This window comes from Tachyglossus aculeatus, chromosome 4 (genome assembly GCF_015852505.1).
Source record: "Tachyglossus aculeatus isolate mTacAcu1 chromosome 4, mTacAcu1.pri, whole genome shotgun sequence".
Lineage (NCBI taxonomy): Eukaryota > Metazoa > Chordata > Mammalia > Monotremata > Tachyglossidae > Tachyglossus > Tachyglossus aculeatus.
This window is the reverse complement of record NC_052069.1, coordinates 16073855-16101085: the sequence shown is the minus strand read 5'-3', so window position 1 is coordinate 16101085 and position 27231 is coordinate 16073855. Positions and strand designations below refer to the sequence as shown.

At 46.7% G+C, this 27231-nt stretch overlaps 1 protein-coding gene across 3 annotated transcripts in view; it reads left to right on the top strand.

The window, feature by feature from the left end:
- The first annotated feature begins 783 nt into the window (after positions 1-783).
- BOD1L1 (biorientation of chromosomes in cell division 1 like 1) overlaps positions 784-27231 on the top strand; it is a 76068-nt gene continuing 49620 nt past the window's right edge. For all 3 annotated transcript variants that reach the window (XM_038745949.1, XM_038745950.1, XM_038745948.1), the window contains exons 1-8: positions 784-1053; positions 14689-14813; positions 20060-20250; positions 22799-23416; positions 23980-24129; positions 25167-25330; positions 25946-26060; positions 26463-26601. In XM_038745949.1, coding sequence (XP_038601877.1) covers positions 784-1053; positions 14689-14813; positions 20060-20250; positions 22799-23416; positions 23980-24129; positions 25167-25330; positions 25946-26060; positions 26463-26601 — 1772 coding nt within the window. The remainder of the gene's footprint in view (positions 1054-14688; positions 14814-20059; positions 20251-22798; positions 23417-23979; positions 24130-25166; positions 25331-25945; positions 26061-26462; positions 26602-27231) is intronic.

Genomic DNA, 27231 nt, shown 5'->3' with positions numbered 1-27231 from the left:
ATTATTATTATTATTATTATTATATCCCAGCGCTTAGAAGAGTGCTTGGCACCTAGTAAGCGCTTAACAAATGCTATTATTATTATTATTTTATTATTATTATTATTATTATTATTATTATTATTATTATTATTATTTTGTATCCCCCAGCGCTTAGAAGAGTGCTTGGCACATAGTAAGCGCTTAACAAGTGCCATTATTACTATTATTATCATTATTATTATTATTATTATTATTATTATTATATCCCAGCGCTTAGAAGAGTGCTTGGCACCTAGTAAGCGCTTAACAAATGTTGTTATCATTATTATTATTATTATTATTATTATTGTATCCCCCAGCGCTTAGAAGAGTGGTTGGCACCTAGTAAGCGCTTAACACATGTTTTGATGATGGTGGTGATGCTGGTGGTGGTGGCGGCGGTGGTACCCGGGCCGGCTCGCCTGGAGCAGCGGCGGGGGTCCGCTAGGGGGCGCTCCTCCCCCCTCGCCCCCGCGGGCAGGCCCGGCGCGGGGCGGTCGTGGGGGCGAGGGGCCGCTAGGGGGCGATGGGCGGCGGGGCCGTCCGTCTCGCTCGGCTCTGCCTCTCTCTCCCTCTCTCCCTATCTCCGTCCTCCCGCCCGCCCGCCCGCCCGCCCGTCGGGCTTCCTGTTCCGGGGCGCGCGCCCGCCCGCCCGCCCGCCCGCTCCCAGCAGCCCGTCGGTGTGGGCCAGCCGAGGCCGGCTGAGGCGAGGCGCGCTGAGCTGAGGCGCGCTGAGCTGAGGCGCGCTGAGGCGCGGCGGCCATGGCCACCAACTCGCAGGCCCAGCCGCCGCCGCCGCCGCCGCCGCCGCCCCCGCCGCCTCCGCCGCCCCCGCCGCCTCCCCCTCCTCCGTCTCAGCCGCCCCTGCCGCCTCAGCCGCCCCCGCCGCCTCAGCCGCCCCCGGCCGAAGGAGGAGGGGGAGGAGGGGGAGGGGGAGACCCCCAGCTGGTGGCCATGATCGTCAACCACCTGAAGAGCCAAGGCCTGTTCGACCAGTTCCGCCGAGACTGCCTGGCCGACGTGGACACCAAGGTGGGTGGCCGCCCGCCCGCCCGCCGGATAGTCCGGCCGTCTGTCCGTCCTCTCACTCAGTCAGTCGGATTTATTGACTTTTCATTGATTTTTTTCAGCCCACCGTACCGACCGCTTGGGGACCCCAAGTTGGCAACGCCTAGGGGCGGTCCCTGCCCCACAGCGGGCTCACCGTCAGTCCCGTCCAGCCTGTAGCTTCCCAACTTGGACATCCCAAGCGCCGACTGCTACTACTACTACTATTACTAATAATAATAATAGTAAGGGCATTTGTGAAGCACTTACTATGTGCAGAGCACTGTTTTAAGCGCTTGGGAAGTTCATGGCAACATCGAGAGACGGTCCCTGCCCAACAGCGGGCTCACAGTCAGTCCTGTCCATCCTGTAGGTTCCCAACTGGGACATCCCAAGCGCCGACTACTACTACTACTACTACTAATAATAATAATAATAATAATAATGGCATTTATTAAGCGCTTACTGTGTGCAGAGCACTGTTTTAAGCGCTTGGGAAGTTCATGGCAACATAGAGAGACGGTCCCTGCCCAACAGCGGGCTCACAGTCAGTCCTATCCATCCTGTAGGTTCCCAACTGGGACATCCCAAGCGCTGACTACTACTACTAATAATAATAATAATAATAATAATGGCATTTATTAAACGCTTGCTGCGTGCAGAGCACTGTTTTAAGCACTTGGGAAGTTCATGGCAACATAGAGAGACGGTCCCTGCCCGACAGCGGGCTCACAGTCAGTCCTGTCCATCCTGTAGGTTCCCAACTGGGACATCCCAAGCGCTGACTACTGCTACTACTACTACTACTAATAATAATAATAATGGCATTTATTAAACGCTTACTGCGTGCAGAGCACTGTTTTAAGCGCTTGGGAAGTTCATGGCAACATAGAGAGACGGTCCCTGCCCAACAGCGGGCTCACAGTCAGTCCTATCCATCCTGTAGGTTCCCAACTGGGACATCCCAAGCGCTGACTACTACTACTACTACTACTACTAATAATAATAATAATAATAATAATGGCATTTATTAAACGCTTACTGCGTGCAGAGCACTGTTTTAAGCGCTTGGGAAGTTCATGGCAACATAGAGAGACGGTCCCTGCCCAACAGCGGGCTCACAGTCAGTCCTATCCATCCTGTAGGTTCCCAACTTGGACATCCCAAGCGCTGACTGCTACTACTACTACTACTACTACTACTACTACTAATAATAATAATAATAATAATGGCATTTATTAAGCGCTTACTGCGTGCAGAGCACTGTTTTAAGCGCTTGGGAAGTTCATGGCAACATAGAGAGACGGTCCCTGCCCAACAGCGGGCTCACAGTCAGTCCTATCCATCCTGTAGGTTCCCAACTGGGACTTCCCAAGCACTTACTACTACTACTACTACTACTAATACTAATGATAATAATGGCATTTATGAAGCACTTGCTGTGTGCAGAGCACTGTTTTAAGCGCTTGGGAAGCCCAAGTTGGCAACGTCTACAGACGGTCCCTGCCTGACAGAGGGGTCACAGTCAGTCCTGTCCATCCTGCAGGTTCCCAACTTGGACTTCCCAAGCGCTGACTGCTACTACTGCTACTACTAATAATAACAGCATTTATTAAGCGCTTACTGTGTGCAGAGCACTGTTCTAAGCGCTTGGGAAGCCCAAGTTGGCAACGTCTACAGACGGTCCCTGCCCGACAGCGGGCTCACAGTCAGTCAATCAATCAATCAATCAATCGTATTTATTGAGCGCTTACTATGTGCAGAGCACTGTACTAAGCGCTTGGGAAGTACAAATTGGCATCACATAGAGACAGTCCCTACCCAACAGTGGGCTCACAGTCTAAAAGGGGGAGACAGAGAACAGAACCAAACATACCAACAAAATAAAATAAGTAGGATAGAAATGTACAAGTAAAATAAATAAATAAATAAATAAATAAATAGAGTAATAAATATGTACAACCATATATACATATATACAGGTGCTGTGGGGAAGGGAAGGAGGTAAGATGGGGGGATGGAGAGGGGGACGAGGGGGAGAGGAAAGAAGGGGCTCAGTCTGGGAAGGCCTCCTGGAGGAGGTGAGCTCTCAGCAGGGCCTTGAAGGGAGGAAGAGAGCTAGCTTGGCGGATGGGCAGAGGGAGGGCATTCCAGGCCCGGGGGATGACGTGGGCCGGGGGTCGATGGCGGGACAGGCGAGAGCGAGGTACGGTGAGGAGATTAGCGGTGGAGGAGCGGAGGGTGCGGGCTGGGCTGGAGAAGGAGAGAAGGGAGGTGAGGTAGGAGGGGGCGAGGTGATGGAGAGCCTTGAAGCCCAGGGTGAGGAGTTTCTGCCTGATGCGCAGATTGATCGGTAGCCATTGGAGGTTTTTGAGGAGGGGAGTAATATGTCCAGAGCGTTTCTGGACAAAGATAATCCGGGCAGCAGCATGAAGTATGGATTGAAGTGGAGAGAGACACGAGGATGGGAGATCAGAGAGAAGGCTAGTGCAGTAGTCCAGACGGGATAGGATGAGAGCTTGAATGAGCAGGGTAGCGGTTTGGATGGAGAGGAAAGGGCGGATCTTGGCAATGTTGCGGAGCTGAGACCGGCAGGTTTTGGTGACGGCTTGGATGTGAGGGGTGAATGAGAGAGCAGAGTCGAGGATGACACCAAGGTTGCGGGCTTGTGAGACGGGAAGGATGGTAGTGCCGTCAACAGAGATGGGAAAGTCAGGGAGAGGACAAGGTTTGGGAGGGAAGACAAGGAGTTCAGTCTTCGACATGTTGAGCTTTAGGTGGCGGGCGGACATCCAGATGGAGATGTCCTGAAGGCAGGAGGAGATGCGAGCCTGGAGGGAGGGGGAGAGAGCGGGGGCAGAGATGTAGATCTGGGTGTCATCAGCGTAGAGATGATAGTTGAAGCCGTGGGAGCGAATGAGGTCACCAAGGGAGAATGAGGTCACCAAGGGAGTCCTATCCATCCTGTAGGTTCCCAACTTGGACTTCCCAAGCGCTGACTACTACTACTACTACTAATAATAATGGCGTTTATTAAGCGCTTACTGTGTGTAGAGCACTGTGCTAAGCGCTTGGGAAGTACAAGTTGGCAACATAGAGAAACAGTCCCTACCCAACAGTGGGCTCACGGTCTAGAAGGGGGAGACAGACAACAAAACAAAGCATATTATCAAAATAAAAAAGAAGAATAGATATGTACAAGTAAGCTTGTACATACTAAGCACTTACTGTGTGCAGAGCACTGTTCTAAGCGCTTGGGAAGTCCAAGTTGGAAACATATACAGACGGTCCCTGCCCAACAGCCGGCTCACAGTCACTCCTATCCATCCTATGGGTTCCCAACTTGTACTTCCCAAGCACTTACTGCTAATAATAATAATGGCATTTATTAAGCGCTTACTATGTGCAGAGCACTGTTCGAAGCGCTGGGGAGATTGCAAGGTGATCAGGATTCATTCATTCAATTGTATTTATTCTCGCCTGTCCCACCATCGACCCCTGGCCTGGAATACCCTCCCTCCGCCCATCCGCCAAGCTAGCTCTCTTCCTCCCTTCAAGGCCCTACTGAGAGCTCACCTCCTCCAGGAGGCCTTCCCACACTGAGCCCCCTCCTTCCTCTCCCCCTCCTCCCCCTCTCCATTACCCCCACCTTACCTTCTTCCCTTCCCCACAGCACCTGTATATATGTATATATGTTTGTACGTATTTATTACTCTATTTTACTTGTCCATATCTATTCTATTTATTTTATTTTGTTAATATGTTTGGTTTTGTTCTCTGTCTCCCCCTTCTAGACAGTGAGCCCACTTTTGGGTAGGGACCGTCTCTATGTGTTGCCAACTTGGACTTCCCAAGAGCTCAGTACAGTGCTCTGCACACAGTAAGCACTCAATAAATACGATTGATTGATTGATTTATAATCATAATAATAATGATGGCATCTGTTAAGCGCTTACTATGTGCAAAGCACTGTTCTAAGCACTGGGGAGATTACAAGAAGATCAGAATTCATTCATTCATTCAATCGTATTTATAATCATAGTTATAATGATGGCATTTGTTAAGCGCTTACTATGTGTAAAGCGCTGTTCTAAGCGCTGGGGGGATACAAGGAGATCTGGTTGTCCCATGTGGGGCTCACAGTCTTAATCCCCATTTTACATCTGAGGGAACTGAGGCTCAGAGAAGTTAAGTGACTTGCCCGAGGTCACAGAGCAGACCTGTGGCGGAGCCAGGATTCGAACCCATGACCTCTGGCTCCAAAGCCCGTGCTCTTTCCACTGAGCCACGCTGGTTGAGCACTTACTGTGTGCAGAGCACTGTACTAAGGGCTTGGGAAGTCCAAGTTGGCAACATATAGAGACGGTCCCTACCCAACAGTGGGCACTCATTCATTCAATCGTAGTGATTGAGCGCTTGCTGTGTGCAGAGCCCTGGACTAAGCGCTTGGGAAGTACAAGTTGGCAACATATAGAGAAGGTCCCTGCCCAACAGTGGGCTCACAGTCTAGAACAAAACATATTAACAAAATAAATAGAATAAATATGTACAAATAAAATAGAGTAATAAATATGTTCAAACATATATACATCTATACAGGTGCTGTGGGGAGGGGAAGGAGGTAAGGTTGGGGGGGGATGGGGGGGATGTCCCACATGGGGCTCAGAGTCTTAATTCCCATTTCCCAGATGAGGTAACTGAGGCCCAGAGAAGTGAAGTGACTGGCCCAAAGTCACACAGCTGACAATGGGCAAAGCTGGGATTTGAACCCATGACCTCTGACTCCAAAGCCCAGGCTCTTTCCACTGAGCCACACTGCCTCTCTGCACACAGTAAGCACTCAACAAATACGATTGAATGACTGCATATATTTTTGTACAGATTTATTACTCTATTACATATTCTATTTAGTTTATTCTGTTACTATGTTTTGTTGTCTGTCTCCCCCTTCTAGACTGTGAGCCCGCTCTTGGGTAGGGACCGTCTCTAGATGTTGCCAACTTGGACTTCCCAAGCGCTTAGTACAGTGCTCTGCACACAGTAAGCGCTCAACAAATACGATTGAATGAATGTACATATGTATATAGGTTTGTTTATTTTACCTGTACATATTTATTCTATTTATTTTATTTGGTTTATATGTTTTCTTGTCGTCCGGCTCCCCCTGCTAGACTGTGAGCCCGCTGTTGGGTAGGGACCGTCTCTATATGTTGCTGACTTGGACTTCCCAAGCGCTTACTATTCATTCATTCATTCAATCGTATTTATTGAGCGCTTACTGTGTGCAGAGCACTGTATTAAGCACTTGGGAAGTACAAGGTGGCAACGTATAGAGGCGGTCCCTACCCAACAGCGGGCTCACAGTCCAGAATTGCTCTGCACACAGTAAGCGCTCAACAAATACGATTGATTGAATGAATGTATGTATGTTTGTACGTATTTAGTACTCTATTTTACCTGTACATATTTATTCTACTTATTTTATTTGGTTAATATGTTTTGTCGTGTTGTCTGTCTCCCCCTTCTAGACTGTGAGCCCGCTGTTGGGTAGGGACCGTCTCTAGATGTTGCCAGCTTGGACTTCCCAAGCGCTTAGTACAGTGCTGTGCACACAGTAAGCGCTCAGTTAGCTCTCTTCCTCCCTTCAAAGCTCTACTGAGAGCTCACCTCCTCCAGGAGGCCTTCCCAGACTGAGCCCCCTCCTTCCTCTCCCCCCGCCTTACGTCTGTCCCCTCCCCACAGCACCTGTATATATGTTTGTACGTATTACTCTGTGTATTTATTTTACTTGTACATATTTGTTCTATTTATTTTATTTTGTTAATATGTTTAGTTTTGTTGTCCGTCTCCCCCTTCTAGACTGTGAGCCAACTATTGGGTAGGGACCGTCTCTATATGTTCCCAACTTGTACTTCCCAAGCGCTTAGGACAGTGCTCTGCACGCATTAAGCGCTCAATAAATATGATTGAATGAATGAATGTGACGAGGGGGCTGTGGGCGGCGGGGTTGGGGGAGAGAACACCAGCTGGGCCTGCCGCTCCGGTGGCTCAGAGGAAGAGCGGCTGGTCGCCGGCCCGAGGGAGATGAGGATCGTAATAATTGGGGTATCTGCTAAGCGCCTACTACGGAACCAGGCAGTGTTCTAAGCGCTTTGGTGCCTGTAAGGGTATTGTGCCGGGCACGGGCCCGCTCCTACGCCGGGCGAGCAGGAGGACTGAGGTCCTCACAAGGGAAGCCACTTACCCGAGCTCACGCAACAGAAAGGTGGCAGAGCTGGGATTCAGTCCCGGGGCCTTGTGGCCGCCAGGCCCGGCCTACCTCCACTAGGCATTCAGTCATCATCATCAATCGTATTTATTGAGCGCTTACTGTGTGCAGAGCACTGTACTAAGCGCTTGGAAGTACAAGTTGGCAACATATAGAGACAGTCCCTACCCAACAGTGGGCTCACAGTCTAGAAGGGGGAGACAGAGAACAAAACCAAACGTACTAACAAAATAAAATAAATAGAATAGATATGTACAGGTAAAATAAATAGAGTAGTAAATATGTACAAACATATATACAGGTGCTGTGGGGAAGGGAAGGAGGTAAAATGGGGGGATGGAGAGGGGGACGAGGGGGAGAGGAAGGAAGGGGCTCAGTCTGGGAAGGCCTCCTGGAGGAGGTGAGCTCTCGGTAGGGCCTTGAAGGGAGGAAGAGAGCTAGCTTGGTGGATGGGCAGAGGGAGGGCATTCCAGGCCAGGGGGATGACGTGGGCCGGGGGTCGACGGCGGGACAGGCGAGAACGAGGTACGGTGAGGAGATGAGCGGCAGAGGAGCGGAGGGTGCGGGCTGGGATGGAGAAGAGGAGAAGGGAGGTGAGGTAGGAGGGGGCGAGGGGATGGACAGCCTTGAAGCCCAGGGTGAGGAGTCAGTCAGTCAGTCATTGTCATTTATTGAGCGCGTACTGTGTGCAGAGCACTGGATTAAGCGCTGGGGAGAGCACAGATCGGCAACACGTAGAGGCGGTCCCTACCCAACAACGGGCTCACAGTGTAGAAGAGTAATGATGGTATTTGTTAAGCGTTTACTAGGGAAGCAGCGTGGCTCAGTGGAAAGAGCCCGGGCTTGGGAGTCAGAGGTCACGGGTTCTAATCCCAGCTCCGCCACTTGTCAGCTGTGTGACTTTGGGCAAGTCACTTCACTTCTCTGGGCCTCAGTTCCCTCATCTGGAAAATGGGGATGAAGACTGTGAGCCCCACGTGGGACAACCTGATGACCTGGTATCTTCCCCAGCGCTTAGAACAGTGCTTGGCATATCGTAAGTGCTTAACAAATACCAACATTATTATTATCATTATGATCATTTCATTCATTCAGTCGTATTTATTGAGCTCTTACTGTGTGCAGAGCACTGTACTGAGCGCTTGGGAAGTACAAGTTGGCAACATATAGAGAGGGTCCCTACCCAACAGTGGGCTCACAGTCTAGAAGCGGGGGGGCTGTGGGATCACAGTCTAAGTAGGAGGGAGAACAATAGACCTGTTGGGAGGATAATAGAGAAAGAACAACTTTCTCACTGGTCCTTGTTCTCTCCTGTCCCACCGTCGACCCCCGGCCCATGTCCTACCACTGGCCTGGAACGCCCTCCCTCCAAACATCCGCCAAACTAGCCAACTTCCCCGCTTCAAAGCCCTACCAAAAGCTCACCTCCTCCGGGAGGCCTTCCCCGACTGAGCCCCCCTTTTCCTCTGCTCTTCCTCCCCTCCCCATCGCCCTGACTCCCTCCCTCTGCTCCACCCCCTTCCCCGCCCCACAGCACTTGTGTCTATATGTACATATTATTATTCTATTTATTTTATTAATGAGTGCTTAGAACAGTGCTTGGCACATACTATGCACTTAACAAATGCGATCATTATTATTACTTGTAATAATAATGATAATAATACACAGAGAAGCATCATGGCTTAGTGGAAAGAGCGTGGGCTTGGGAGTCAGAGGTCATGGGTTCTAATACCAGCTCTGCCACTTATCAGCTGTGTGATTTTGGGCAACTTCTCTGTGCCTCAGTTACTCATCTGTAAAATGGGGTTTAAGACTGTGAGCCCCACGTGGGAGAACCTGATTGCCTTGTTTCAACCCCAGCACTTAGAACAGTGCTTCGCACATAGTAAGTGGTTAACAAATATCATGATTACTGATATTATCTATAATTATATTTATTTATATTGATGCTCTTGATGCCTAATTGTTTTGCTATTATTATGTGCCAAGCACCATTCTAGGCACTGGGCGGGTGATACAGGGTGATCAGGTTGTCCCACATGGGGCTCACAGTCTTCATCCCCATTTTACAGATGAGGGAACTGAGGCACAGAGAACGTGAAGTGGCTTTTCCAATCATACAGCTGATAAGTGGTGGTGCTGGGACTCGAACCCGTGACCTCTGCCTCCCAAGTCCGGGCTCTGGCCACTGAGCCACGCTGCATCCTCTGGGAGGAGGGAGGCTGTCGCCAGGGGTTGGGGTGGGGGGTGAGAGGGGACGGTCACTGGGTGGGGGGCAGGAGGTTTTGAGGGAGAGGGTGAGGAGCAAGAACACACAACCTGAAGCAGGAGGGCCAGGCGTTAGCCAGTAGCCACTGGCATCTGCCGCTTTAGGGCCAAGGAACGACCCTAAGGCCACAGACTCTCCTGGCCAGGGGAAATCCAGAAGGGTGTTTAATAAGTGGTCCTTTGATGTGATTTCTGGTCTGCCTCAGGCGGCCCAGACTCTAGATCATAAAGTTGATTCGAATCACTGGGTCTTTAGAGGAGGTAGGTGCTCGTGAGGATCAACAGCTCCGCTGCCCTCTCCCCCCAAAAAACACCGCTTCAAGGCAGTAGGTTTTCCTCTCCAAGGGCTTTAGTATTCATTCATTCATTCGATTGTATTTATTGAGCGCTTTCTGTACTAAGCGCTTGGGAAGTACAAGTTGGCAACATATAAAGACAATCCCTGCCCAACAGTGGGCTCACACTCTAGAAGGGGGAGACAGAGAACAAAACAAAGCATGTTAACAAAATAAAATAAGTCGAATGTACAAGTACAAGTACATTATGTACAAGTAAAATAAATAAATAGAGTAATAAATATGTACAAACATATATACGTATATACAGGTGCTGTGGGGAAGGGAAGGAGGTAAGGCGGGAGGGATGGAGAGGGGGACGAGGGGGAGAGGAAGGAGGGGGCTCAGTGTGGGAAGGCCTCCTGGAGGAGGTGAGCTCTCAGTAGGGCCTTGAAGGGAGGAAGAGAGCTAGCTTGGTGGATGTGGGGAGGGAGGGCATTACTGTGTGTACCACATCTGTCGCTGAATTGTACTTTCCAAGCGCTTAGTACAGTGCTCTGCACGCAGTAAGCATTCAGTAAATACAATTGAATGAATATGTGGAGTGTCCAGTTGAGAGTAAGAGGATGGTTGCGTCTGCCAGTTACCGGAATCTTGGCCATTTGTGTTTTTAAATATTCACAGAGTGCTGATAATTTGCCAGGCATTGTGCAGAACGTAGAATTATACCTGATCCCCGCCCAAAGGGGGTACAGTTAAAATTTGGCCCACTCAGTCCAACAGCAGTCTTTATTGAGTAGCATTATTAGTAGCCAGGATCCCTGCCCTCAGGGAACTTCCATTCTAGTGGGGCAGGTAGGCCCTCGGGTTATTAATAGAGTATATAGGATGTGCACCAAAGTGTTATGGGGGTCGGGTTGTAAATACTTAGTTCCTTAGGCGGTGCAGAAGGGTTTAAGTGGCAGTTGAGGGGCTCTAGAGTGAGACGATTAGAAATTAATCAGGCAGGGCTTCCTGAAGGTGAGATTTCAGAAGGGCTCTGAAGACACGGAGAGCTGCGATCCGTCGGATGTGAAACGGAGGAAGTTCCAGGCAACGGCAAGTTCATGAGCGAGAAGCCGAGGGTGGGAGAGACGAGAAAGAGACGCAGGGAGTAGGTGGCTGGAGAGAGAGGAAGAGAATAAGCCGGGCTCAAGCGGAGATGAGTAGATAAATAGGAGGAAGAGAGAAGTCGGGAGACTTCAGAGCAATGAGCCGGCCAGCAGCGAAGGATGTGTGAACTGGAGACGGGCAGACGAGCGAGGAGGAGGCCGATAAAGTAATCACGCCGGGATGTTGTGGGCAGGGATCACGTCTACCAACTCTATTTGAGGGTACACTCCCAAGCCCTTAGCACAGCGGCGTTCTGAACACATTAAGAAACGCTCAATAAATACCGTCGGTTGGTTGAAGTGCCTGGGCCGGCGTCGTAGCCGGCGCCTGGGTTGAGAGGCAGGGGCCGATCCTGGAAACGTTGTGGAGGGAGATCAGGCAGGATTTGGAGGCAGAGAGAAGGTGGCCACAGCTCGAAAGACGAGGAGCAGCCAAGGATGATACCCCGGTTACGGGCTTGGGAGTATCACAGAGAGGAACGGTGGGTCAGACGCGTGCTGCCGTCGCTGACTCTGTCCATTTTGGGATCCTCCTGAGAGAGCAACTCAGGGTAGCTCTTGGCCTCGGGGGAGGGTTGGAAGGCTTACTGATGGAGCATACTGTATATATGTATGTATGTTGTATATATGTATATATGTTTGTACATATTTATTACTCTATTTTACTTGTACATATCTATTCTATTTATTTTATTTTGTTAGTACGTTTGGTTTTGTTCTCTGTCTCCCCCTTTTAGACTGTGAGCCCACTGTTGGGTAGCGACTGTCTCTATATGTTGCCAATTTGTACTTCCCAAGCGCTTAGTACAGTGCTCTGCACATAGTAAGTGCTCAATAAATACGATTGTTGATGATGATGATGATGATGGAGCAGTGTGAGGCCAAATTACCTGTAGACATAGAGTGGTAAATAAAAGAAAGAAAGCATTGTAAGGGTGGGAGGCGGGGGTTTGAAGAGTTGAAGAGGATAAAAGAAAAAGGTTATTGCCTAAAACAAAGGTATCTGTCCACCTGTCTACTTGTTTTCTTTGGTTGTCTGTCTCCCCCTTCTAGACCGTGAGCCCGTTGTTGGGTAGGGACCGTCTCTCTCTGCTGCCGATTTGTACTTCCCGAGCGTTTAGTACAGTGCTCTGCACACAGTAAGCCCTCAATAAATACCATTGAACGAGTGCATGAAAAGAAGGTAAAGCATTCAATTCAGTCGAATTTATTGAGCGCTTACTGTTCACAGAGTACTGTGAAGAAGATAAAAGCAAACGGTAATTGCCTAAAACAAAGGTGTCTGTCTGAAGAATGTAAAGCATTCAATCATTCGGTCGAATTTATTGAGCGCTTACTGGGTGCAGAACACCGGACTAAGCTCTTGGGTGAGTGCAGACACCTTCCCTGCCAACAGTAAGAGGAGTTTGGGATGGGTAAATGGTGGATATGTGATTTATGTGTAACCCGGTAAAAGGGGAGCCAACTGGCCTAATGGAAAGAGCCCAGACCGGAGTCTAGAGAACTGTGTTCTAGGCCCAGCATTGCCATTCGATCTGCTGCGTGACCTTGGACAGGTCACTGAGCCAGTCTGGGTCTGTTTCCTCATCTGCAAAATGAGGATTGAGACTGTGAGCCCCCCATGGGACAACCTGATCCCCTTGTAACCTCCCCAGTGTTTAGAACGGTGCTTTGCACACAGTAAGCGCTCAATAAATACGATTGATTGCACATAGTAAGTGCTGTTATTATTAAACACTTACTATATGCAGAGCACTACAGGGGAAAACACAACAATAAACAGTGACATTCCCTGCCCACAGCGACCTCACAGTCTTGAGGGGCGGGAGGGAGGGAGGGAAGGTACTCTAGTGCTTGGCACACAGTGCTGTATAAAGGCCCTTTTTATTGTAGTAGTGCGTCGTCACTGCATCAGCCTCCTCTCTGATCTCCCATCCTCCTGTCTCTCCCCGCTTCAGTCTATACTTCACTCTGCTGACCTGATTGTCTTTCTACAGAAATGCTCTGGGCATGTCACTCCCCTCCTCAAAAATCTCCAGTGGTTGCCCATCAACCTTCGAATCAAGCAAAAACTCCTCACTCTCAACTTCAAGGCTGTCCACCCACTCGCCCCCTCCTACCTCACCTCCCTTCTCTCCTTCTCCAGCCCAGCCCGCACCTCCGCTCCTCTGCTACCGCTAACCTCCTCACCGGGCCTCATTCTCACCTGTCTCACCGTCGACCCCCGGCCCATGCCCTACCTCTGGCCTGGAATGCCCTCCCTCCACACATCCGCCAAACTAGCTCTCTTCCTCCCTTCAAAGTCCTACTGAGAGCTCACCTCCTCCAAGAGGCCTTCCCAGACTGAGCCCCCCTTTTTCCTCTCCTCCTCCCCTCCCCATCGCCCCCCTCCCTCCGCCCTACCCTCTTCCCCTCCCCACAGCAGTTGTATAGATCTGTACGTATTTATTACTCTGTTTATTTTATCAATGATGTGTACTAGCTATAATTCTATTCATTCTGATAGTATTGACACCTGTCTACTTGTTTTGTTTTGTCGTCCGTCTCCCCCTTCTAGACTGTGAGCCCGTTGTTGGGTAGGGACCGTCTCTATGTGTTGCCGATTTGTACTTCCCAAGCGCTTAGGTACAGTGCTCTGCACACAGTAAGCGCTCAATAAATACGATTGAATGAATGAATGAATCGTCATTAAAGAGATTGAGTAGGTAGGTTCTAACAGCAATCAAATACTTTTCCTTCGGGTTTGAAATACATGGACTTTATTCAAAATAGGGAGTGTTGGGAGAGGTTAGCAAATGACCAGAGCAGGCGTATGGTTCTGTGGGTGAGCTAGGAATCATGGAAAGGGAGAGGGAAACTTCAAAATTCTCACGGGGAAAGAATCGGCAGGGCCAGTAACTGGCGCAGGTGCAAGAAAAGTGGAATCCTAAATGACTCTGAGGCTTTGTTCTTGGCTACGAGGAGTAATCGGGCATCCAACCGGACCAGGAGATTGAAGGGGATGTAGCATCTGACTTCATAAAGTTACGTGCTACAATATCGTCATTCTGATTTCAAAATGGTTAGGCAGTGGAATGATTTAGCCGAAAGGCAGTTAAAATTTCAGGAGGTTTAATGGCTAAATGGAGAGCACCCGTTGAGTGCTATTATGGAAAAAAAATGATGCTGAATGGAAGACTTTTGTTTCCTCCTCCCCATCCCCCCAGCCCTACCTCCTTCCCCTCCCCACAGCACCTGTATATATGTTTGTACAGATTTATTACTCTATTTATTTTACTTGTATATATTTACTATTCTATTTATTTTGTTAATGATGTGCTTCTAGCCTTTTCTGTTTATTTTGATGACTTGACACCTGTCCACATGTTTTGTTTTGTTGTCTGTCTTCCCCTTCCAGACTGTGAGCCCGTTGTTGGGTAGGGACCGTCTCTATATGTTGCCGACTTGTAATTCCCAAGCGCTTAGTACAGTGCTGTGCACACAGCGCTCAATAAATACGATTGAATGAATGAATGTTTAACATAGAGGGAAAATTTGGCACCTTGCACTTACAGCTCAAGAAATATTAGCTGTTAAAAGGGGTAAATTCCTGAGGGCATCAAATATAATGCATGATGAGTTGGAGATTTATTTAATCCTTGCCATTTTCTTGTAGCCAGCCTATCAAAATCTGAGACAACGTGTGGACAACTTCGTTTCAAATCACTTAGCGACTCACACGTGGAGTCCTCACCTCAACAAAAACCAGTTACGCAACAATATTAGACAACAAGTCCTCAAGTAAGTCATAGGATTTTAAAATAATAAAAGAACTCGTAAAAAAAAAATGCCAGAACCCTATTTTTACTTGCAAGTAGTTACTCTTGTATCAGGAAAAAAGGATTTTTTTAATCCGTTGATATTAGCATTTCATCAAGTTTTGTGTGCCAGTATCATATGATGACGTCTATTTTTAACCCTGCTCTACATTCATTTTGAAGTTCTGTTTTTTTTTTCTGTTTTTTTTTTTTTTTTCAGTTCTCCTAGGCCAAACAGTTTGCTTTTCTTTGTCAGGTCCTGGTAATCACCTCAAGAAATGAGATCTTGCCTGCTACCTTTTGCTCCACTTAGAAAAAAAGAGCTCAGCACACTGTCATATCAGTGCCTTGGTGTTTTAATAGGTATACAATCAATCTGTCAGGGGTATTTATTGAGGGCATACTATGTGCAGAATACTGAATTGAGGGCTAGGGAGTACGATCGAGTCACTAAACATGTTCCCCGTCCACAAGGAGCTTATGGTCTAGTGGGGGAGATAAACGTTGAAATAAATTATGGATGTATAATAATAATAATGATGGCATTTATTTAGCGCTTACTATGTGCAAAGCACCGTTCTATGCGCTGGGGAGGTTACAGGGTGATCAGTTGTCCCACGAGGGGCTCACAGTCTTAATCCCCATTTTACAGATGAGGTAACTGAGTCCCAGAGAATAATAATGATGGTGTTTGTTAAGCGCTTACTATGTGCAAAGCAGAGAAGTTAAGTGACTTGCCCAAGGTCACACAGCTGACAATTGGCGGATCCGGGATTTGAACCCATGACCTCTGACTCCAAAGCCCGTGCTCTTTCCACTGAGCCACGCTGCTTAAGTGCTGTGGGGCTGAAGTTGGAGTGAATATCGAGTGAAATCCAAGTGCAAGGGTGAGGCAGAAGGGAGAGAGAGAGGGGGAAATGAGGACTTTAGTCGGGAAAGGCCTCTTGGAGCAGATGTGATTTTAATAGCACTTTGAAGGTAGGGCGAGTGGCATATCTCGAAATATTTAGCAGGGTCATAGCCAGTGACTTGGCTGCTGGTCCAGTGGAAAGAACCCAGCTCTGGAAATGAGACCGCAGCAGCTACTAAGGCAACTACCTCAGTTACATTATCATTATTATTATTGTTATTATCATTATTATTATTATTATTATTAACTACCTGTCTGGTCGTGGACACAGAACGCATGCGGGTAAAAAAACTTGGCATTCCCTTCACAGGGTTTCGCATCCCTGAGTGGTACTGCCCCAAACCACCAGCACTGTCAGTGCCTTTGTGTAGGTTCCTCGTTGTGGGCAGGGAATGTATGTGTATATATCGTAGTCTACCAAGCATGTAGTAAGCGCTCTGCTCACAGTAAGCAGTCAATAAATACGACTGACAGAAGGCTCGCAACTAAAGCTAGTCTGTCGTTCCTGATTCCTTCACATAGGCAGTTTGAAGGAGGGGAGTTGGAAAAACTTTAGAAAACTCAGAAATTCATGCTCTTTCAGGAAGTAACTCTTCTAGCTGACCTCAAACAGGTATATCCAGCCCATTATGGTTGAAAAAAAAAATAAATCACTGGCTATAGCGTAACCTCTGGACACGTGACAGCTAAGTGAACTTGAACGTAAATATTTTTCCAGAGGAAAAAAGGAGCATCTTCCTTCATGTTCTGTTTCAAATTAACCGGGTCTCTATCCCGTCTTTGAATAAGGGAGAAACCAGTAATTCTCGGGCAACGCAGCGAGTCAAGGGACAGACTGTCAGTCTGGGTCCTCGCTTACAGCGACCCATCCCCGTTCAACTTCAGGAATCTCTCTTCATCCCACTGGGACTGCAAGAGAGCAGGATTGAGTATTCAGATGAATGAGTGAATGATGGTGTTAAGTGCTTAGTCTGTGCCAAGCACTCTTCTAGGCGCTGGGGGAGGTACTATCAATCAATCAGTCGTATTTATTGAGCGGTTATTGTGTGCAGAGCACTGTACTAAGCACTTGGGAAGTACAAGTTGGCAACATATAGAGACAGTCCCTACCCAACAGTGGGCTCACAGTCTAAAAGGGGGAGACAGAGAACAAAACCAAACATACTAACAAAATAAAATAAATAGAATAGATATGTACAAGTAAAATAAATAAATAGAGTAATAAATATGTACAAACATATATACATATATACAGGTGCTGTGGGGAAGGGAAGGAGGTAAGATGGGGGGATGGAGAGGGGGACGAGGGGGAGAGGAAGGAAGGGGCTTAGTCTGGGAAGGCCTCCTGGAGGAGGTGAGCTCTCAGTAGGGCCTTGAAGGGAGGAAGAGAGCTAGCTTGGCGGATGGGCAGAGGGAGGGCATTCCAGGCCAGGGGGATGACGTGGGCCGGGGGTCGATGGTGGGACAGGCGAGAACGAGGCACGGTGAGGAGATTAGCGGCAGAGGAGCGGAGGGTACGGGGTGGGCTGTAGAAGGAGAGAAGGGAGGTGAGGTAGGAGGGGGCGAGGTGATGGACAGCCTTGAAGCCGAGGGTGAGGAGTTTCTGCCTGATGCGCAGATTGATTGGTAGCCACTGGAGATTTTTGAGGAGGAGAGTAACATGCCCAGAGCGTATCTGGGCAGCAGCATAAGTATGGATGGAGGTTGTCCCACGTGGAGCTCACAGTCTTCATCCCCATTTTCCAGGTGGGGTAACTGAGGCACAGAGACGTGAAATGATTTGCCCAAAGTCACACAACTGATAGGTGGCAGGGCTGGGATTAGAACTCACAACCTGTGACTCCCAAGCCCCATGCCCTTTCCACTTAGCCACTCTGCTCCAAACACTGAGAAGGTCATCTCTCAGATCGGAAAGTCAGTAGTAGAAAATGCCCCCTTGGTTTCTTGGAGAGTGACCGGGACTGGCCCTACGAACCGGTCTCTCTAAGAGCCAGGTTGGCCGCCCGATCCTTTGGTCTGTCATCGTTCTCCCCAAGAGCGTTTGGCCGAGGCCCCTCTCCCCTTCACTCCTTGCCCACATCCTCCCTCTAGCTTGGAACTCCCTCCCCCTCCATTATACAGCCGACCACCATTCTCCCCACCTTCCAAACCTACTGAGATCACATCTCCAAGAGACCTTCCCCGACTAAGCCTTCGTTTTCTCCACTCCCTCTCCCTTCTGCGTCACGTATTCACCCGTATCTGTACCCTTAAAATACTTGATAGTCACCCCACGCTTAGCCCCTCGGCACTTATGTACATCTCCGTAGTTTATTTGGAATGTCTCCTCTAGATTGGAAATTCCTGGTGGGCAGAGAACATCTTTAGCTCCTCTGTTGTTTTATACTCTACCAAGCCCTTAGTAAAGTTCCCCTCACCCAGCAAGCACTCAATAACTCCCATTGATTGAGCTGACTGATTAACATGTGTGAGAATGGGCAGAATTGAAGGGAGAGATGTTTGGAGAAGCGGAGTGAACGTGTTTGAGAATGTTAACGCCATACCTTTTTGATTGCATCTTGAATCAAAATAGTTGGAGTGAGTCTTCAGAGAGCCCTCTTTTCTTTTTCCATATGCTACATTCTGTCTTTTAGCTTCAATACATAAATTAAAAGCTGCAGAATTTAGTATTTTGGGTTTTATTCCCTTTGAGAAGCAGGTAACCTACTTCATGATCTGTTCCCTCATTTTTCCCTGTGACTGACCCACATAAACGAGACTCTTAGGACTGGAGGGATCCTGTCTCTAGGCAGACTTACCTTCAAACCATCCCAGAAAGATAAGCGGCTATGCTTTGCCTAAAATCTCCAACTGACCTTTTTTCATATAAATATAGATGATCTAATTTGGAGAGCAGCTAAAAGGAAGCCGGGAACCTTAAGTTTAATTCCGGGTTGCATAGAGATTTCATTTTGCTTGATTTTCCTTAAACTTTCTGGACGAGTTCTTCAGTTTCCCTGTGCAATTTGGAAGCTGCAGCCCCTGCTTGCAAATTTAGCATATTCAGCATTACTCCATTAGCATTACCACGTTAATCCGGTCACTTATCCTGTTCTGCCCTGATTACTGCATCAGCCTCCTTTGCTGACTTTTCAGCCTCCTGTCTCTCCCCACCCCAGTCCATACCTCCCTCTGCTGTGCGGATCATTTTTCTGCAAAAAGCGTTCACTCTGTGTTTCCCCACTTCTCGAGAACCTCCAGTGGTTGCCTATCCACCTCTGCATCAAACAGAAGCTCCTCACCGTGGACTTTAAAGCACTCAATCACCTTGCCCCCTCCTACCTCACTTGGCTACTTTCCTGCTACAACCCATCCTGCCCACTTGGCTGTTCTAATGCCAACCTTCTCACTGAACCTCGATCTCGTCTACCTCGCTGCCAACCTCTCACCCACGTCCTGCCTCTAGCCTGGAAGGCCCTTCCCCCTCCGACAGACAGTTACTCTCCCCCGCCCTTCAAAGCCTTATTGAAGGCTCATCTTCTCCAAGAGGCCTTTCCCGCTTTTCCTTTTCTTCCACTTCCTTCTGCATCGCCCTGACTTGCTCCCTTGATCCATCCCTGCTCCCAGCCCCACAGCCCTTAGGTAGGTATCTGTAATTCCTTTATTTATATTAATACCCATCTCCCCCCAGACTGCAATCTCTTTGTGCGCAGGGACTGTGGTTTTATATATATATATATATATATATATACATATAGTGCTTGGCACAGAGGAAGCGCTTAATAAATGAGATTGATTGACTGACTGACGTATCCAGAGTTGGGAAATATATGAAATCCAGAGAAGAGCAGTTGACCTCTGTAATATTTCAGTATGTCCTCCTCAGATGGTTTGCAGCTCCCTGTTTCCCCTCCCTGTGACAGGTCCCTCCCGGAGATTCAGATGGCACATGGGATGTTTGCTGGCCCGTGGTGCGGGGGTAGTCTAGATTGATGAAAAATGACTGCTGGAGAATACAGGATAAGAAACAATAGTGTAAAATTACAGACTCTAGAGCTCATTGTGGGCAGGGACTGTCACTCTTTATTGCTGTACTGTCTTTTCCCAAGCACTTAGTACAGTGCTCTGCATGCAGTAAGTGCTTAATAATTCGAATGAATTGATGCCAGGGAGTTTAAGATGAAATTCCATCAATGATCTGGATAAGGTCTAATCATATTCAACAGAGGAGAATTTGTGTTTGGAAAAAGGCTTATGACTGAATGCGGTCATTGAAATGACTCAGACTGACCTAGGAAAGCAACTTTTTTATCTTTTGTTTCAATCATTCTGTATTTCAGGTCAGGAATGTTAGAGTCCGGTATTGACCGAATCATATCTCAGGTTGTGGATCCAAAGATCAACCACACGTTCAGACCTCAAGTCGAAAAGGCTGTTCACGAGTTTTTGGCCACGTTAAATCACAAAGAGGAAGCGAGTGCCAATACAGTTCCAGATGAGGAGAGACCAGATTCTTCCATCACCACGCAAGGTGAGTTACTGTCTCAATTCTCTGGTGAGCCCAAGCATGCAGCGCGAGTGTTGTTTTCACAGACCCATCTGTCTTCAGGCACCGGTTGACATTCTGTTCCTAGTTGACCTAATCGATCGTAATCTAATGGAGAAAGGAAGGGTCTGTATTGAATGGTGTCCATCAGGAGAATGAATGGTGCCGTTCAGTACCTTCACATATGAGGAAGCTCATCAAACTTGAGGCGGGCATTAGTTGGCTATGTTGTTTACACTGTGAAAGATAGTACATTTTGAAAACGAACCTACAAAATCAGAGTGAAATTCCGCAGAAGCAAGGACAAGGTAGGACAAAGAACAGAAATATAGGAATAGGAAGGATTAGGTAGACCAAATTTAAGCAGGATAGGATTTGGACATCACAGATCAAAAGGCGCACCTGTAACCGGTATAGCGTCGTCATTTGAAAAGCCGGGATGATTCTTAAAAGTGTTAACAGGAGGAGTACATCATCCAAGAGCCACTGCTGGGGAGACAGCCCAATTTAGTGGAAAGGCCACAGGGCTGGGAGTCAGGAGACGCAGTTCTAATCCTGGATCCATCACTTGTCCGCTCTGTGACCTTGGGCAAATCATTTACCCTCCCTCCACCTCCGTTTCCTTACCTGTAAAATGGGGATAAAAGGTACCTATCATCCCTCCCTCTGAAACTGTAAACTCACGTGGCCAGGGAATGCGGCTACCAACTCTGTGGTATTGTTCTCTCCCAAGTGCTGAGTTCAGTGCTGTGCAGAAGTAAGTGCTCATTAAATACCGTTGATTGATTGATTGACTTTGAGTCCCATGAGAGCCGTGTCCAACCTGATTATTTTCTGTGTACCCCAACATTTAGCACAGTGCGTGACATGTAGTAAATGCTCATCTCTGCCCCAGCACAGCACACGGCATGTAATAAATTCGTAATTAATACCATCATTAGTAGCAGCATTTGAGTGCTCACTCAGTGCAGTGCACTGTGCTAGGCACGTGGAAGGGACAAAGTCAAGTGACATGTTCACTGTGCCAAAGGAGCTTTCATTCTAACAGGAGATTGTGCTTGGTTTGTTCATTGCATTTCAAAAGCGTTATGGAGAATCAGTCAATAGTACTTACTGAGCACTTGGTGCCAAGGACTGTACTAAACACTTCGCAAAGTACAGTGCAGTGGGTAGACACAATCTCCGCTCTAAACTGTAGAGGATTCAGGGAATAAAAACGGAAATGACTGGTTGGAAAATAGGTCCTCTGAAAGCTGGTTAAAAGAATTGAGTCGTTTAACCCAAAAAGGCAAATACATAAAAGCTTTTTATAAGGCAATCACTGAGGATCAAACGAAAGAAAATGATTTCACGTGCCTTAGGGGAGAGAATTGGATTACACACAAAGAAAAAGTTTTGCCTGTCCTTAATATATCATCCTCCGGTTACCTGAGGAAGTTGTGGAGAGCTGCAGAAGAGGAGTCTCATTTAGACGATTTAGTCACTCACCTGGGGTCAGATAGTCTCTCAAGAACTGACCCAGCACAGTGATTCGGTGAAAGTATTTGAATGGTATATGTTACTATTTGTTATGTACTCTTCTTTATTGAAAATAATAGAAATCATTTCTTAAAATAATTTCTCCAAGAAGGCAGTGATGGCAACAGGACTGTGAGAAGTAGCAGCGGCGCCAGAGGTCTGAAGTGGGGCAGCCCCTCCAGCCCCTCACCCAAAACGGAAGGGTTGCTGAATCGCGGGGGTCCTTGGGACCACGCCAGAAGGAATGGAAGTTGAGCCCGTCGGCCCCCACCCAGAGGCCTAGGATCGTGCCCCCTCGGCAAGCCAGAGGCCAAGGGCCAAGCCAAGGAGAGGGTCTCCGCTCCCCCTCCTCCCGACAAGCGGGGAGCCTAGGATCACGCCAAAGTGAAGGGAAGGGGTGTCAAGGCCGTTCCCACACCCATTGGAGGCCTAGGATCGCACTAGAAAAGAGAGACACTAACCACCTTGTGTCAAGCACTGTTCTGAGGGCTGGGGAAGAGGCCAGCTAATCGGGTTGGAAACAGTCCCTGTCCCACATAGGGCTCATAGTCTTAAGCCCCATTTTACAGAGGAGGTAACTGAGGCACAGAGAAGTGAAGTGACTTACCCAAGGTCACATAGAAGACAAGTTGCCGAGCCAGGATTACCCGTGCTTTTTCCACTAGGCCGTGCTTCTTCCCTCTGGCATCTCTCCCATCATCATCATCATCATCAATTGTATTTATTGAGCGCTTACTGTGTGCAGAGCACTGTACTAAGCGCTTGGGAAGTACAAGTTGGTAACATATAGAGACAGTCCCTACCCAGCAGTGGGCTCACAGTCTAAAAGGCTCCCATAAGGCAGTCACTGAGGATCAAATGAAATAAAACGATGTAAATTGCCTTAGGGGAGAGAATTGGGTTACACATGAATATATATATATATATTTTTGGTTCCTTTGGATTCAGAGTGAAATCATTGCACCTGTTGATGCCGACAAGGCAACTGGTTCATAAACTTTTCTTTCTTTTTAAGGCGTTTCTGCTGCCGGCCCCAGTGCTAACGTAGCTAACGATGCAATGTCCATTTTGGAAACCATCACTTCTCTCAATCAAGAAGCGAGTGCTGCCAGGGCTTCAACGGAAACCCCAAATCCCAAGAATGCTGAAAGAGTAGCAAAAAGACTCATGTCTCAACAAAGTATCGACGCTAGCGAGAGAGACCGGAATTCAGAAGATGTGTCTGACAAAGAAAAACCCATTTCTGATCTCTTAGGTGAAGGTCCTGAACCGGTTCCTAAATCAGAAGACATCGGAGAAATCCCTAATGCAGTTGAAGAAGTCAAGACTACCGCAAAAGACAGTGGCAATTTGGTTTTGCCAACTAAAGATAATAACATACAGGAAAGCAATGACCAAAAAACTAAACCAGTGGACAAAAGTGAAAAGAAATCAGACAGTAGCGAAAAAGCAGAGAGGAAGAAAGACAAGAAGGAAAAGACTGAGAAGAAATCTGATCATTCAAAAAGGAATGAGGACTTACAAAGAGCCAAAGATGACAAGCAATTGAAAGACCGGGAGGCAGACTCTGTGAAGCAGTTGCCTTCTGAGAAGAACAGTAATAAATCTAGGACAATTGAAGGAACAAAAGAAGGTATTTAAAAATTCTTCCCCCTCCCCAACACTAACAATTTGCAGGAAAATGAGATAGTTTGTCTATATGATAGAATTCTGCTTCATTACCAGTTAGTTCGGTACGTGAGAGAGCTCCTGGACCTCCCAGCCCTAAAAACCGATATTTTGTTCTTACCCAACTAATGTAAAAAGTGTTTATTTGATGTTTCTTATTTCTCCTCCACAATGTTCACAACAGTACATAATTGAAAGTAACAGCTCTTTTGTAAGTAAACTAGGTGTTTGGAAGGTGGTTCTGTGTTTGAAAAAAGTTATTTTTATTCAAGCCTACTTTTCCAGTCCTCATGTTTTTAATGCATGAGATTTTATTCAGTTTACAAATTAGGGCGCAATCCTTTCTTACCTTGCAACCTGTAACATTACCAGTTTCCTGTTCAGTGATAAGGTTGTTGTAGTAGTTAAAATTGCCTTTCCAAACAGACATTCTAGGTTTAAAACAAATCAAAAATGTGATTGGAAGACAAGTTCTGCGTATTCTTTGTGTGTCAAGGTTATTTATTTCCTGTAATTTGTTTTTTGAAGACTTTTCTTCGATCGACTCAGATATGGATGGACTCACAGATATCACTGTTAGCTCTGTCCATACAAGTGACCTCTCATCGTTTGATGAAGAGAGTGAAGAGGAATTTGTAGTTTCAGAAAGTACTGAAGAAGGAGAGATCACATCAGATGGTAAAAAAAATTTTAAAAACTATTCAATTAATATCTATGCTGTGAAGTTTTTGCCTCATAAATCATATGTTTTTATATGCAATTAAATCATATCCTGAGTGTTTAACAAGAGGGCATAGGTTAAAAAATGTAAATGTAATTAGGGCGAATCATCCCCAGAAGACTTAGAGGTGGAAGAACAGAAGAAAGAGGAAAGGAAGAATGATGAAAGAAAAAAGGAGGCAGTGAAAGTGAGTAAATACAGAGAAGGTGGGGGTAAAGAAGAACTAGCAAAGAGGGGAGAAATTTTGCCACCTTCAGCTACTTCTTTGACTGTTCTCAGTCTCTTTCAATTCCTTCCTATAGCTTTTTAGACTTTCATCCTCCTCACTTAGCCCTATAGCAGGAATTCATCCTACAACCCAGCATTTACCCTGTATCTGAAGGAGAGGTTGGGATCTCAGGTCTTGGTCAAAGATATTCCTAGAGCTGTGGAGTACTGAGAGGCCACAGATTCTGCCCACTGAGAGGCAGAAGGCGTTTTCTGCGTGATGGAGTAGTGATAGAAAGAATTATGTTTGCATAATGGCTTCCTTCCTTTCCTTTCAACAGTCCCATCTTACTGCAGGCTATGAAAGAAATAAAGTGATCATTTTTTAAATCCTGCATATCTTGTACCAAAGAAAGCATTTGTTTTTATAAACCGTGAGATTTCTGTTTTGTCGGGGGAGCGGGAAGGTGACTGACACTTCTTTTTTTTTTTATGGTATCTGTTTTGTATTTACTATGTGCCAGACATTGTACTGAGTGCTGGGGTTAGATACAAGATAATGAGGTTGGGTCCAGTCCCTGCCCCGCATGGGGCTCACGGTCTTAATCTCCATTTTACAGATGAGGTAACTGAGGCGCAGAGAGTGAAGTGACTTGCCCAAGGTCACCCAGTGAGTTTCCCAGGCCCATGCTCTTTCCATTGGGCCACGCTGCCTCTAGATTTATGTTAAAGTTGTTGATGTTTAAAGTTAATTTACAGAAGCGCTCTACTTTTTCTTGACTTCTAGATGAAGAGGAGGACACTCAAAAGTCAAAACCTCAAACTGTTGAACCCAGTGAAGGGAAAGCAAAAAATGTGCGGCATGCTTATGTCCACAAACCTTATCTCTATTCCAAGTATTACAGTGATTCTGACGATGAGTTGACTGTAGAACAACATCGCCAATCGATTGTAAGTGGGATTTCATTTACAGTTACTGTTTAGTTGGTAAATCTTGGGTTTAGCAATCCTTCATTTCTGTTTTAACAGAGTTACGTATTCAGTTTTTACCCCTTTGAATTAAATGGTATCCTACTTTCAGAAAGAATGCAACTGTAAGAATATATAGTCATTTTTAAAAATAATAATAATGATGATGTCTGTTAAGCGCTTACTACTTCCGAAGAACTGTTCTAAGCGCTGGGGAGGTTACAAGGTGATCAGGTTGTCCCACGGCGGGCTCACAGTCTTAATCCCCATTTTACATATGAGGTAACTGAGGCACAGAGAAGGTAAGTGACTTGCCCAAAGCCACACAGCTGACAATTGGTGGAGCCGGAATTTGAACCCATGACCTCTGATTCCAAAGCCCGTGCTCTTTCCACTGAGCAACACTGCTTCTCTGAGCCATGCTGCTTCTCTTAAAAGTAACCCATAGAGACAAAGAACAGTGCCTTGTTTTTTTTCCTCCAATTATTTTTTAAAAATCTTTGTCCAATTCTAATTAAAAGCAGATCCCTTATTTTACATTCAGCCACTTTGTACTTGAAGAATTGCAAGATGTTTGTAAATATTTTGTGTTTTTAGGCCAGAGAGAAAGAAGAACGACTTCTAAGGAGGCAGGTTAACAGAGAGAAACTTGAAGAAAAACGTAAACAGAAAGCGGCAGATAAAAGCAAATCTTTGAAAAACAAAAGTCAAGGTATTAAAGATGTTAAATTTTTTAAAAAAGTCATTTCTTGGAAATTATGTCGGAAAAAGGTAAACCAGTCGGCTTGCCCCTTCAGTATTACGGAGATGTGTGTTTATTGTTTCTGTTACCATGCTAAATGGGAATTGAGTCCAAGGTGGTTGTGTGGAAATATATTTTTTTTTTGCTGTAAATCTCGCATTTAAGTATTAACTTATTTGTTAATATTTGGAAAATTTGATGGTTTCGAATTGAAACCAGAATCTAACAAGATATCTATGAGTTTACGTACTGAATTGGAGCTCAGTAGTATTAGTTGTAGACATTCTGTAATTCCATGCTTAAGATGAATGTTTCTAAAAGGTGAAGGAATCAAAAACATTCTGTTCTGAAGCATGTGTTGCCTCACCCTAGGCAAAAACAATGTGGATTTGGAAGAGTCCTCTAGAAAACTGCTGGAACCGAAAGCTACGAGAACTAAAGAAGTGCTTAAAGAGCGAAGGGTTTTAGAAAAAAAAGTAGCCTTGAGCAAAAAACGAAAAAAAGATTCAAGGTAAGTGTTTGATTTAAGCTAAGTAATAGTAGTTTTTCCTTCGTAAATACTTCCTACCCCTTTAAAGCATCAATAAGCATGTAAAACAAATTAACTGGAATATAGATTGCAAGGTACTTTAATGGTGAAATTCCTTTCAATATTTTTAATTTTATGCTCTTCTGTGTCGTCTGAGGAGTCTTAGAACTGCACTCTTCGTATGTTCACTAGTGTTTATTGAATGCCCGTTGTGCCTAGATGCCAGCTCTGGGGGACGGGGCCGCCGTGGGGAACGTAGGGTGGCCCCCATGGTGGAGTCGGGGTGGTCGCCTCTGTGGAGAAGGTGGGGATGGTGGCCACAGTGAGCTTACAGCCTTCATGAGGGAGGTGGGGGCGGTCGCCTCCTCACCGCTGTTTACGCTTGACCCACAGCCTTTTTCATCCTAGGTCCCTGACGAGACCCGAGAGGAGTACCCACCTTCTCTCCCGAATACCTTCTCCCTTACACATCTGTCCTGTTCCCCCACAGAGACCTCCAATCTTTTGACAGTGCCCCATTTAGTCTCCATACCCAAACTACTTTCCCTTGACGACCTCAGCCCCACCCTCTCTACTGAACTCAACTCACTCGCTCCCCTATCCCATGTAAGT